A 14,130-nucleotide genomic window follows, 5' to 3' on the forward strand; every position below is an offset into this window, starting at 1 on the left:
GTTCGGAGGGAGATGAGCAGGGTCAGCCATTCAAGGGCAGCCTGGGGTGGGCGGGGAGGAGGGGGCAGGGATGTGTCTTTGAAAGGACAGAAGTAAATGGACAAGGAAGGGAAGTGATTTTTTTCAGGTCCTAGACTCTGGGTTTCTGTGGCATCAGAGTGGGAGTGACCTCCTGGTCCAGACCCCCATTTTACAGATGCAGACACTACGGCCCAAGGAGGGAAAAGAACTCACTCACAGTCACATAGCTGGTCAGTAGCCGAGTGAGCATCTGATCCCTAGGCGGGGGGCTGGGTAGCTAGAAGAAGAGGCACAGGAAGAGGGGAGAAAAGCAGACACACACTTTGGCCAGGGACCAGCCCTCTAAGGACTGTGTGGGAACCTAGGATTGAGCTTTTCCAAAGCAATCTGGGAATATAAACCCCTGGGAGGCCCTGCAGTCCAGTGAGAGGCCTCCTCCCCGGAAAGAGCAAGCTGCAAAAAGCCTGTTGTTGGGACGGCTGGTTTTATGTTTGAGGGTGTGGACTGACCCCAGGGCATTAAGGACCCACGCTGACACAGAGCCTGCAAATTGCTCTTCCTCTCTGTGCAGATCAGCTCAACAAGGCCACGGCCAGTGTCTCCAGTGGCCGGAGTCTGGGCAGCAGGGTACACCCATATCCACCCAGTTCAACCCAGGGCAGGGTCGAGTAATCACTGGCCGCGTGAGGGAGAAGGGACCTTAAAGGACACGTAGCAGCCTCACATCTGTCTCCATCAAACACTGGAATTCCTTCCATCTCGGGGCTGCTCGGCCACAGCTTGAGCAGCTCACAGAGACAGCTCATGGTGCCACGTGATGGCCACGCCAACCCTGGGACCAAGCGTCTCCTCCACCACCCACCCTGTGGGTGGTCCTGCCAAGTGGTCCTCGTTCTGTCTCTTGAGACCCCATGGAACAAATCCCTTCCTCTTCCCCATACCAACACTTGAACTGGCTAAACACAGTGATCAACCCCCCAAATCCTCTCCTTTCCACGCTGAACACCCCGGCTCTCTCAACCAGTTTCCCTGTGACTGGGTTCCAGCCCTTCATCAGCTCCCCCTCCCACCCTTTGTCCCAGTCATTTTCTTCTACACTCTCTCTGCTAGGTTAATTATTAATCCTGGCTCCCAGGATTGAACATAACATTCAAGGTGAAGGCCAACATCTCAAACCACCCTCCTAGAGACCTAATCCACATGCCCTTTCTCCTTCCTGTTACCTCGAGTTTAGACCCTCTGTTCCAAGCTTCAGAGACACACACACGAAGGCCACACTTGCTCAGAAAACAGTTATGGGAACCTGTGCTCATCATTAAATGTGTGGCAAATCCTGATTTTCCAAAACCTTAGTAAGGAAGAACATTTAACTCTCTAAAGGCAGTGGGGTCAAAGGTGAACTCCCTTAACAGCACAGCATGGGTCGCAGCTGACCTCTGTCAGTTCTGATTCTGCGGGCCAGCGTAGATATGACATATTCATTCAGGAGGGCTAACTCTGAGCACCTACTAGACCCAGTAGCACCATGACAGAGAGGCTACTTAATATGTAGCTTTGACCCCAAGGAGCCCAGTTAAGCAGATCCATACACATAGAATTATAGTAAAATGTGCTAGATGCTGTAATTGAGGCATGGAAGTGGGAAAAGTTAGTTTCCTGTTGCTCTTATACCAAATGACCACCAACCCAAAATGGGTCTCACTGGACTAAAATCAAGGTGTCAGCAGGGCTGGGTTCCTTCAGGAGGAACTAGGAGAGGATCCACTTCCTTGCCTTTTCCAACTTCTAAAGGCTGCCTGCATTCCTTGGCTCATGGTCCCCTTTCTCCATCTTCAAAGCCAATAGCATCATTGTCACATCTTCAAATCTCTCTCCAGCTTCCTGCCTCCTTTCACTTATAAGAACCCTTGTGATTACATTGGGCTCACCTGGATAATCTTCCCATATCAAGGTCCTAAACCTAATCACTTCTGCAAAGTCCCTTTTGCCGTGGAAGGTAACCTATTCACACATTCATAGGGGACTAAAACATGGACATCTTTGGTGGTCATTATTTTGGCCATTATGCTCCACAGAGAACAACTAACTCTGCCTGTGGGAATGGATCCTTTAAGGCTTTCTAGTTTTGCAGGAGCACCCTGGCATAAAAGGAAAAAGAGATTTACAAGAATGTGCTTGCACAAGGCATGGGGACAGGATAGCCTGGTTAGTTTTTGTGCCCTTCCCCAACTTTTTTTAGATTGTTTTTCTTTATTTTCTTTTCCAGAAAGAGCCTGATTGCCTCTAGGGTTGTGTGATACATTACCTGTCAAGGCAGCTTGTTTCTTCCTATTGACAGATCTGAACAGAGAACCCTGATGTTTTCATCATCACTGGAAATGTTAATAGATCTTACGGTGCCCAGGAGTTACTTTAATTGAACCAGAAAGGGTGCTGGGCAGTGGGAGGGTCATGGCACACAGGGATCTGATGCAGCCAGGAGGTTCTCTGAGGTTCATCTTCAGATAGACTGTGTTCTACCTAAATGCTCCTGGGCAGGTCGCTAGGCCAATACCTTATTAGAATGATAGCATTCCCAAAGCTGGGTGGGCTGCAGAGTTTCACTGATACCATCTCCTCTACTCCTGTCCTACAAATCAACTGAAAAGAGTTTAAACTGAGGCTGACTTTGACCTTGAGGTTGAAGGGGGCAAAAACTCAGAAATAGCGACATTTTCTGTTTCTCTTTTGATGTCATTGAGGACATGAATTGCTAGGGAATTGGAGCCAGGGAAGAGGCCCAACTCTCTGCCTTCTGTCAAGCTGGGGTTCTGGCGGGCCTCAATCTGGCAGCTCCTGCTGCAGCGGTTAAGGGGAGAGCGTGGGAGCTCTGGGCTGCGGGGCCTGTGGAGGGAGGACAGGACCATGGGAAAGGCTTGTGCAGAAGACACATCCTGCATCCCTTTATCTCTTTCCATCTTCTGTTGATGTTTTGCATTCGTGGGTCTTCTTTGTGCCAAGTGGGACTGTTCTGGGTTTTGCTCCGGGATGCAGAGGCGGTAGATCAAGAACCACCCTGCCCCCACGGTGTGCCAAAAACAGGGGACCCTTTGGGACAGAGCTCCAGCTTACAGTGCACTTTTACATCCATTTGACTCCTATACCACCCCAGGAGGATGCGGAAGCTCAGTCAGTGGCATTGCTCAGACCCATATCTGAGACCAACTCTCTGTCTTTCCCACCACACAACGGTGCCTCCCGTGGGCTCTGGACGGCTCCTGCTGGGTCAAGGCCATGCTTGCAGCCACTGTCAGAATGACCTGAGCTTGGATTTCTACCTCCTTCCTCTCGTTCCCTTCCCCTCTCAACTATCTCTCTCCCACCCTTTTTTTCTTCCCTATTTCTCTCTCTTTATTCCCTCTTCTTTTCTCCTTCTTAGCAACCAAAGCCCCTACAAATAACTCTCAGCTCTCAGAAGCCCCTAATAGGCTTAAGGGACTAGAATGCCGAGGTCAGGATGTCTACAACCACGAATGAGTGTCCTCCTGGTGCTCGCCTCCCCCAGGCAGTAGGTCCTGGGTTGAGCAGGCGATCCGTCCACACCAGGAGAAGCAGTGGGGGAGGGGGCTTGGAATAGTCTAGGCCAGAAGCCAGGAGACAGCTCTGGCTTGAGCTCACAGACAGCTCTGCCGATCATAACCTTAGGTACATTACTGCTCCACTCTGGACCTCAGTTTTCTCATCGATAAAATGGGATAATAATACCTACCTCCCAGGGCAGTTGTAAAGGTTAGGAAAATTGATTTCATGGTACCAGGCATGTATTATATATTTAATAAAGCTTGGTTGAATGCGGCATCAGCTGGAACACAGAACCATCCCAAGCAGTGGACTTGAAAATATCAATATCTGTGTTGGGGTAATAAAAGCCAGGAAGCACCTGGAAGCATCAACAGAGAGGTGGAAGGGCATGGAGGAAGAGTGTCACTGGGAAGAAGCTGTTCATTGTTTTTCCCCCTGGGCATCTCAGGCTCCCCGGTACCGTGGATCCAGCCACTGAATTCAATTAATGCTTGTCTATTCATGATGCGATGAAATCATCTTGTAACATTCCAGATGCCTAATGAGGGTGGGCACAGCTACTACACAGTGAGTCCTGGAATCTCCCTGCCTTCGGCACGCCCTGGTAGTAATTGTGATTTTTAAAAGCTGGGAAGCCCAGGGTGACTTCTCCCAAAACAGACTTGGTCAGTCCCAATGTCAGCAGAGATTCAGAGCCCAACCTGCAGTTGTTCCAGAAAGAGAAGCCAATTACAACATGCTGGGGCGGGGTGGGGGCAGAGAGACTGGAAACTTGGAGAATAGAAATGGAAAGACTTGCAGTTAAACATGCAAATTGCTTGTCCCCAGTTATCTCCTCTCCCTCCAAGGACCCCACTTAGATGGTAACAAAGGAATTGAAATGATAAACCCACTACATCACAGGGAATGGAAGAGGATTATCAATGGACTAGAGATTTCAACACATTTATGGAACAGAACAGTTGAAGGCAGCTGAGCAGAGAGATCCCATTTTCTTAACAGAGCCCCAGAGAGGTTTGAAAATTGATTACACCAGGTACAATGCAGGACAGGTGTGTGTGAGACAGGGGAGTAAAAACCAGGGCGTTATTTGAAAGCTACCATATGGAACATTTGCCTTTGCTCCCACACCTAGGAAAACAAACAAGTTATTTTTTTAAAATTACAATGCTCTAGAGAAAACAACCCTCCACGAACATTCTGGCTTGTAGAGGTTCCCAGTATAATACTCAGTCTGCTACCACAAAACCCAAACATGAAACTTGCCATGTGTACAGAGCTCTCTGATGGTGACTTTTATTGCCTCCCTTTTAAAATATGAGCCAACAGCCATGGATTTAAGGGAAACAAACAACAATCAACAACAAATCCCAGAGAAAATAGATATAGCTCAGAAAGGAAATGGTAACTTTAAAAACTACAAAATTTTAAACCCTAGTATCCTAAGAGAAATCCAAAAGAGACTGCATCCATTAAACAAGAGTAAGAATCTATAAAAAGGAACAATTAAAGAACAGGCACCACAGAAATTAAAAATACAACTGCAGAAATTAAAATTTTAATTAAAGTGTTGGAAGACAGAGTTGAGAAGTCTCCAGAAAGTAGAAGAGAGAGATTTCAAAGACAAGACACAAGAGAAGATAAAAATAAATAAATAAATAAAGGATTAAAAGAGAGGCAAAAAATTATCAAGGAAGTAGTGTATGATAATTTCACAAAACTTAAGGACACAAGTCTCCAGAGGACCCTGGATGTTTCCAGCTGTGTGAATGAAATAAAGAGGAATACATAGCACATCATATTGAAAGCAGAACACGAAAGACATAGAGAAGATCTTAAAGGCTCCCAAAAAGAAGAAAATGAGTCAGCTGTAAATAATGACAATGAATTCTTACCAGTAATCTTGGTGCAAAAGACAATTTGAATTTAGAATTCTATTCACAGCTAAACTAGCAACCAAGTATGAGGGGAGAATAAAGAAATTTTCAGGCAAGGACTCGGAAAAAAGGATACCCTCTGTATCCCTTCTCCTAGGAAGTTATAAGATGGGAGAGCACACTAGAAGAGGAAGACATGGAATTTAGGAGATAGTGGATGCAACCAATGAAAGCCGTGGAGAGGAGTTCCCAGAGGCAGCTGGGTAGAGGTCCAGAGCGGTTTCCACAAATTCTAGAAAGATGAAGGAAGTGCTAGAAAGGAAATGTAGTTACAATGTACTACTTGACACTATAGTAAACAATATTTCCAAAGAAACAATAACATTAACTCCTTTTTACTCATTTTCAACAACCACCAAAATGTTAATTACAGTAAGAGAACCTAAAAGTCATCAACCTGGACACAGTCCTTAAGGGAAATTTACATCCCGAAAAAGAAAGAGTTAAAATTAATGGGCTAAGTATCTGACCTAAGAAGTCATGATGAGAAAAACAACTAAATAGACTCAAAGGAAATGGAGGAAGGAAATAATAAAGCTGACAATGAATGAAATAGAAAACAATGATACAATAGAGAGGGGCAGCAAAGCCCCAAGTTTGTTCTCAGTAAAAGTAGGAAAATAGAAAAAACACTCGTGAGGTTTATCTAGAAAAAAAAGAAGTTGGATATAAACAATATTAAGGATGAATAAAAGGGGGACGACAACAACAGATACAACAGAAAAACTAAATATTATGGAAAATGTTAGGCTAACAAATTTGAAAACGTGGGGACAAAATGAACAATTTCCTTAAAAATATATAATGTAACAAAAGTGAGGAAATAGAAAATTGAACAGATTTATGACCATTGAAATTAAATCAGTAGTTAAGAGTAAACCACACAAACTTACACATCCATGGTAGCCAGGCTCCAAAATGGCCCCAGTGATCCCTGCCTCCAGGTGTTCTCACTCCAGCTGGTGCCCTCCCACATTGAAGAGGCTGACCTGCGTATAGAATACTGAGTAGAATACTGAGGAACTGATGAAATGTGACTAGCAAGGCTAAGCTATAAAAGACACTGACTTCTGTCTTGATATCTCTCTCTTGAACACTCGATCTGGGGGATGCCAGCTGCCTATCAGAATCCCAGCAGGGTTTCTCGGTGGAGCTTGACATGCTGACCTTAAAATATGCATAGAACTGCCAAGGGCCCAGAATAGATGAAACTTCTCTGAAGAAAAACAAGGTGGAGTGGCAACTCTACCGAGAATTATCAAAGCTACAATAATGAAGACAGTGAGTATAAGACTAGATAAATAGGCCAATGGTTTAGGCTACACGACCCAGAAACCAACCCATGCATATAAGGAAACTTGATAAACAACAGCTTTGCAAACCAGCGGGGAGAGAATGGACTATGTGATAAATGGTCTGGGACAATAGGATGTACATTGGCAAAAAATACAGTCGGTTCCCTACATCTCACCGTATACTAAAATAAATTCTATGTGGACTAAAGATCTAAATGTGAAAAACTTTACAACTTTTAGAAGAAATAAAGGAGAGTAATTTCATGGCTTGAGAGTAGGAAGATTTTCTTTTTTTATATATAAATTGATCTATTTTATTTATTTATTTTTGGCTGCGTTGGGTCTTCGTTGCTGCGCGGGCTTTCTCTAGCTGCAGGGAGTGGGGGCTACTCTTCCTTGAGGTGTGCGGGCTTCTCATTTCTCGTTGCGGTGGCTTCTCTTGTTGCGGAGCATGGGCTCTAGTCTTGCGGGTTTCAGTAGTTGTGGCTCGCAGGCTCTAGAGTGCAGGCCCAGTAGCTGTGGCACCCGGGCTTAGCTGCTCCTTGGCACGTGGGATCTTCCCGGACAAGGGCTCGAACCCGGGTCCCCTGCATTGGCAGCAGGATTCTTAACCACTGCGCCACCAGGGAAGCCCCAGGAAGATTTTCTTAAGACAAGGTTTTTTTTTTTTCAAAAGCCCAAACTATAAAGTTTTATCGCTAAACTTGACTAAATTAAAATTAAAGCTTCTGCTCCACAAAAGACAGTATGAATAAAGTGAAATAAGAACAGAAAAAAGATACCTGCAAAGCATATAATTTACAGAAGATTAGTGTCCAGGATATGTAAAGAGTTCCTAGAAATCAATACCAAAAAGACAAAATGCCCCATTATAAATTGGTTGACAGATATGCACAGATAATTCTAAGAAGAAATCTGAACGTTCAATAGATATTTAAAAATAAGTTCAACTTCACTAGTTATCAGGGAAATATAAGATAAAACAACAATGAAATACCATTTCCTACCTATCAGATTTACAAAAATTAAAAATTCTGACATTATCAAGAGGTGGTAAGGATGTAGAGTAATGGGCCATAAAAAGAAAAGAAAAAACACTGGGAGTAAATGTCCATCAACAAGAGAACAGATAAATTGTGGTATATTCATTCAATTGAATATTATGTAGCTACTAAAATGAATGAACTAGAGCCAAATGCTTCATGTGGATAAATCTCAAAAATGTGTTAGCCCAGAAAAAAACAGTTGAAGAATACTATATGCAGAGTATGAGTTTTATGCTGTAGGTAGTTTCAAAATTTGGAGCAATGTAAATAAATAAGCCAAGGAGGCACATAAACACACACACACCCCCTAGAGTGAAGGGTGAGCAGAACCAGTTGGAGTGGGAGGGTGCCTAGTGCCAGATAGCCTGAGAGGGGGGCACACAGAAGGGAACATTTTAATCTGCTAGGACAGTCAGGGAAGACTTCACCAGGAGGAGACGTGAACTTGGCCTTGAAAGAGAAGTGCACCTACAGTGCCAGGAAGCCAGCTCTTTCTACTCCACATCCAGTGGTTCTTGGAGGACCTATTTCTCTGGACCCTGAGCATAGAGCCTGACCACACAGGGCTGAGACCACCCAAAAGTGAAGACTAATTTGAATGTTATCTCCAGTTTGAGGATGTTTGCTCTCATCTTTATATACACAGAGGAAAAAAAAAAAAAAAAAAACAGCTCAAAGCTCTTCTTTTGAAATGATGACAGCAGTAATAATTGCTCGTCCTTTAATAATAAGAGCTACCATTTATTGAGCATTTACTGTATGCAGGGCACTGGGCTGTCATCAGATGCTTTATTGCCTTTAGTTCTCACGACAACTCTAAGAGGCACGTACTATTTCTACCTTTCCAGGGATGCGGAAACCAAGGCTTCGAGAATTCAGGTGCCTTGCCCACAGTCCTATGGAGTTAGTAGGTGGAGCTGGGATCTGAACCCTTCCGACTCTCCAGCCCATGTTTTAACCACTGCTTCTCACAAGCAGACACCCAATGAAAGCAACAAGAGTTTTACTGCCTTCAATTGGAATAAATGAGAACGTGATCCGAGCATAATAAACTAGAACCCAAGCTTATCATTACATTCATGAACACCTGTCACTGTCAGGTGCTCCATAAATGCTTGTGAAATGAGGTAACGTTTAGTTTCAGGAAATGAAAACCAACCCAGTGTCAAAATGACAGTCTTCACCCCTGTAGGAAGCAAGTAGCAACTCACAGGCCCCATGAACAAGCAGAGCAGCGCTTCACGGGCTCGCATCCGTGGACAGTGGGCGCTCCCAGCCCCACACTTAGACCCCCCCCGAACGCCCCCGCTCCTCCCCTAACCCACGTCCCACCGGCTCTCGTGCCCTTCCCTCCCCCGCTCCTCGGCGCTCAGCCCGGACGCTGCTGTAAGGGCTCTGCGCTGGGCACCGAGCTCCCGGCGGGAAGGCTGGGTTTTCTCTCTCTCAGCCTATCACACAGCGGACCTGCTCTGAAAATATGCTTTTGTGTGGATGGAGTTCAGCGCTCTCCCCAAAACCCCACAGGTCAGACATACATAAAGTGAGAAGAAACAGGACAGACAAGAAAGTGGAAAAATTCTTTTTTTTTTTTTTGAAAAGTTCTTTTGTTTTAAAAAATAAATTTATTTATTTAATTTATTTATTTTTGGCTGTGTTTGGTCTTCGTTGCTGCGTGCGGGTTTTCTCTAGTTGTGGCGAGCGGGGGCTACTCTTTGTTGTGGTGCGCGGGGTTCTCATTGCTGTGGCTTCTCTTGTTGCGGAGCACGGGCTCTAGGCGCGCGGGCTTCAGTAGTTGCGGCTCACGGGCTCTAGAGCACAGGCTCAGTAGCTGTGGCGCTCAGGCTTAGCTGCTCCGCGGCATGTGGGATCTTCCCGGACCCGGGCTTGAACCCGTGTTCCCTGCATTGGCAGGCGGATTCTTAACCACCGCGCCACCAGGAAAGTCCAAGAACTGGAAGAATTCTGCTTTTCAAATGAAAGTAGATAAAGCGAGCACTCCATCTTCTCTGCTAGGAAAAGCCATTATCACTGGATTCCCCTGTATTCATGTTATTCATTCATTTCACAAACATTTACCAGACACCTGCCAGGTGCGGGAGGCGGGCCCTGGACTGAAGCTGGCTGCCTCCTTTGCACCTTCCCTCCGTACACAGTGGAGAGAACCCTCCCTCCAGCCGGCAGGGCGGGCACAGGGAGGGGCCTTCACAGCCCGCGCCCCCAGGTGCACACGACGGAGGAGGAGACAAAGGCACAGCAGGCAGCCACAATTTCTGACTGTAAATGGTACGGGGCGGGGGCGGGAATGAGAGGTGAGATAGAAAGGGGAAGAGAGAGGGAGGGAGGGAGAGAGGGAGGGAGGGAGGGAGATGGGAGAAGAGGAAGTGGAAGCAGGGAGAGGAAGACAGCGGCAGCCCGTCTGGACTCTCCCCAGAGCCACGTCTGACAATACCCTGGTCATGTTTTAATTAATTGCAAGGTTTTACCATTGCCTCAAACCAGAGCTCTCTCTCTGATTAATTTCCGAAAGAGCCTGCCGAGTCGAATCATCGCAAACACAATGATCCCGGTTATTATGGCCTGAGCAGCTAAAAGCAGAAAATAGAGACCCCAGAACAGGCTCTGGTCCTGACTTTTGCCCTCGGCCACCGGCCGGGCCCACGCCCAGGACTCGGAGCGCTTGGGTCCCAAGGAAGCGCGGGCAGGGGCGGCGGGCAGGGCGGGCTGCTGGGGGCCTTCGGAAGAGCCGAGGGCGAGGCGGCGGGAAGGCGGGCTCCCGGGGCGCGGACAGCCGGGGTCGCCGTGGGGCAGGGCCCAGAGCGGCAGACCGGCGTGCGGCCCGGGGCCGTGACACAGCGGGGGCTCGGCTCGACCCACGAGGCCCGCGTGCCGCCGCAGCCACGCCAGGAACGGCCCCAGGCCACAGTCGCAGCGCCAGGGATTGTGCCCCAGCAGGACGTTCGCCAGCCGGGGCAGAGCCTCAAATACGTCGCCGGGCAGGGTCTCCAGCTGGTTGTGGTCAAGCTGGATCTCCTCCAGGCTGCTGAGGTTGCGGAAGAGCTCGCGGGGCAGGGTCCGCAGCCGGTTGCGGCGCAGCGACACGTGGCGCAGCCCGCCGAGGCCGCGGAGCAAGCCGGCGGGGAGGGAAGCCAGACCGGTGGAGCGCAGGGCGAGCACCCGCAGCTCGCCGAGGCCCCGAAAGGCGTCCTCCGGGAGCGCGCTCAGCCGCGGGCTCAGCGTCACCCCCAGTACCCGCAGGCCGCTCAGGTTGCGGAAGGCGGCGGCAGGCAGGGTGCGCAGCTGGGTGGCGTTCAGCCACAGCTCCCGCAGGCCGCCCATCTCCCCGAAGAGCACCTCGGGGAGTTCCTCCAGCGGGTTCTCGAACAGGGTCAGGAAGGTCAAATTGTGCGAATGAAGAAAGAGGGCAGAGGGCAGAAACTCGAGGCGGTTTCTGGAAAGAGTCAAAGAGCTCAGGCTTCGCAGACGGTCGAAGGCGCCGGGTGCGACGGAACGGATGTGATTTCTGTCGAGCTGCAGCTCCATCAGGGCACGTAGGCTATCCAACAGCCCCGAATCCAGAGACACGAGCTGGTTCGAGTGGAGCAGAAGCTTCTCAAGCTTAACCTGGACCCCAAACAATCCCTCGGGCAGGTGGGTCAAATTATTTCCCGATAAATCCAACAATTTCAGGTTCCCCAGGTCTGTGAAGAGGCTAGCAGGGAGGAAAGCGAGTTGGTTTTGGTTCAAAAAGAGCTCCTGCAGGTTAACCAGTTTCTGAAACATGTTTTGGTCAAGGCTCTTTAGTTCATTGCCGTCCAGAAACAGCTGTTCCAAGAGCACCAGCTTATCCAACAGCGCGCCTGGAAGGTGAGTGATCTTGTTGTGCGATAACCTCAGGGTTTTAAGTTTTATCAGGTCGTTGAAAGTGCCGGGAGCAATGGCCGAAACTTGGCTGTCGGACAGCATTAGGCGCTGCAGGACGGTCATGCCACTGAAGCTGCTGTTCTGCAAGACGCCGCGGCCCATTTGGAAGAGCAGGATGTGCGTGAGGTTGGTGGGCAAGCCGAGCGCCGCGATGCGCGCCACGCTGCCCTGCGAGCACTGCGCGGCGTCGCGGAAGATGCACCTGCAGGTGGGTGGGCAGGGGAAGGGCTGGGCGCGCAGGAGCCCGAGCGCGGCGCACAGCAGAGCGCTCCTCAGCATGTCTGGAAAGGCGACCGCGGCAGATCTGTGGGCAACACACAAAGGACAAACGCTCGAATTTCAATCTTGTAACCCTGCATGATCCCTTCGCCAGGATTATCACTGACTTTGAATGTTACCCAGATATAAGTTAAGTCTCCCTCTTAGGAGTGCTGATTTTCCTGGGTGGTGAAAAGACATTCATTCTACCCTACGAGGCCTCGTTCGTTTTACTGATTTTCCACTCTTAGTTCAAATCGTTGAAATGAAAGCATTTTCAAGCTATGGAAAAGTCAATACCTTTAAATCTTTACATAGAGAGAACTAATTAAAATAATCTTTCTCACAGTCAAGCTCACAGACATCACAGAGCAATGTGCATTGTGAACATAGCCCTGCTCTTGACTTCATGACTTAGCCTAGGGTGGCTATGACCTACAGCCCTGAAGGGAACAGCAAAGTCTGTTAAAGCAGCAGCAACCATCACCTGATTCCTCTTATCACAATCATGCTGTATCTGCAGTGCCAACTTACTCTAAAACAGGACCACCCCGTAATAGTGAACTACACTGAGAAAAGTAGGTATTAGTAGGTAATAGTACCTATCACTTTATGCCACGCATTGTTCTCAGCACTTTATTTAAATTAATTCACTTAATCCTTACAATAACCCTATGAGTTAGGTACTAATATTATCCCCAATTAAAGGATGATGCAGCTAAGGCACAGAAAGGTTAAGTAACTTAACCAGGGTCACAGAGCTAGAATTTGAGAGTAGTATTTCTGATTGAGCCATAAATAAGGAGCTATCACTTCTAAGATGCTTAAATAAAAATTAGTACTCGTGGCACTGAATTATCTGTGAAATACAGTAATACTAATCTGCCAAAACAATGTTTCCTACATGTAATTTTAAACGAATTGCTTCTTGTACTAAATTTTATTTCTTATTCATACAGACTAACCGAGCCCTCCAGTTGCCCATACTAATTTTTAAAATATTTGGCCTTACCTGAAATGGTGCTGCACCCCAAAGCAACTGAAAGGCTTAGAGCTTTGCGTGTGATTTGGCACTTTCCAAAGGAAGAGGGAAGTATCCTTGCATCCTGAGGATAAAGGCTTTCCCAGAATAAAAGTCATGGAAAGGACCCTATCTCAGAGGGCATATTCTGGTTTTTAATGACAAATATCTTCAAACTTTGAAAAAGAGACCATATATCACCCAAGTCCTACGGCCAAAGCCGAATGATAAGAGCAGGAGGGAGAGCAGTTTCTCCCCAAAGGCACAATATGACTCTGTGATGTGTGTCCAGTAGTGACACAGCTGGACCACTGCAGCAACCACACCCCTGGTTGGGCTACACTTCCTTCGGGTGTTCCTTTTTCTGCCATTTCGCTCCAGTTCTGCTCCAGTTCCCCTCTCCCTCTTTTAGGAATAAGGCTAAGGACATTCTCAAGTGCTCCACTCATTTTTTTTTTTTCGTTTTAGGAGTAGTAAAGCTAAAAACATTCTCAAATATGTTCCATAATGGCCTTGATGGGTTGAAGGAAGGGTGTCCACATGTTCATTTGAACATAGGAATGTCAAACTGCTTTGCAAAGTAGTTGTGCCAATAGATGCTGCCACCTACTGTATATGACCGTTCCTGTACATCTCCACCCATGCCTTGGAATTGATTTTAAAATTTTTGCCATTCGTATGAAATAATTGTCTCGGTATGGTTTTAATTTTTCATTTCCCTATTGAATTATGAACTTGAGCATCTTTTCGTATTTTTAAGGGCCAGTTGTGCCTCATCTTCTGAGAAATTTGGGTTCTTTTGACCATTTTTCTATATGCAAAGTACGTATGATTGTGTCTTTAACAAACTGAATTGTAGGCATTATTTATGTATTCTGGATACTAATCCTTTGTCAGTTGTAGGTGTTACAGATATCTTCATCTACTTTGTGCTTTGCCTTTTCACCTGCTTTCTGTCTTTTGATAGACAGAAGTCTTAATATAGGCAGAGTTATTAATCTTTAAGATTTTTTATGTCTATTAAAATAATTCCTCCTCTCCTCTCAAGCCAAAAAAATATTCTCCTGTAA

The 14,130-nt window shown here is 47.0% G+C and overlaps 1 protein-coding gene across 1 annotated transcript; it reads right to left on the minus strand.

Annotated features, from left to right (window-relative positions):
- Positions 1 to 10,350: 10,350 nt before the first annotated feature.
- GP5 (glycoprotein V platelet) lies at positions 10,351 to 12,060 on the minus strand. Its single transcript, XM_059922092.1, has one exon. The coding sequence runs from the start codon at positions 12,058 to 12,060 to the stop codon at positions 10,351 to 10,353; it is 1,710 nt and encodes a 569-aa protein (XP_059778075.1).
- Positions 12,061 to 14,130: the final 2,070 nt, after the last annotated feature.

Source organism: Balaenoptera ricei, chromosome 4 (genome assembly GCF_028023285.1).
Source record: "Balaenoptera ricei isolate mBalRic1 chromosome 4, mBalRic1.hap2, whole genome shotgun sequence".
Classification (NCBI taxonomy): domain Eukaryota; kingdom Metazoa; phylum Chordata; class Mammalia; order Artiodactyla; family Balaenopteridae; genus Balaenoptera; species Balaenoptera ricei.

Coding starts and splice junctions, on each gene's coding strand:
- GP5 (XM_059922092.1), bottom strand. CDS start 12,060: ATGCTGAGGAGCGCTCTGCTGTGCGCCGCGCTCGGGCTCCTGCGCGCC.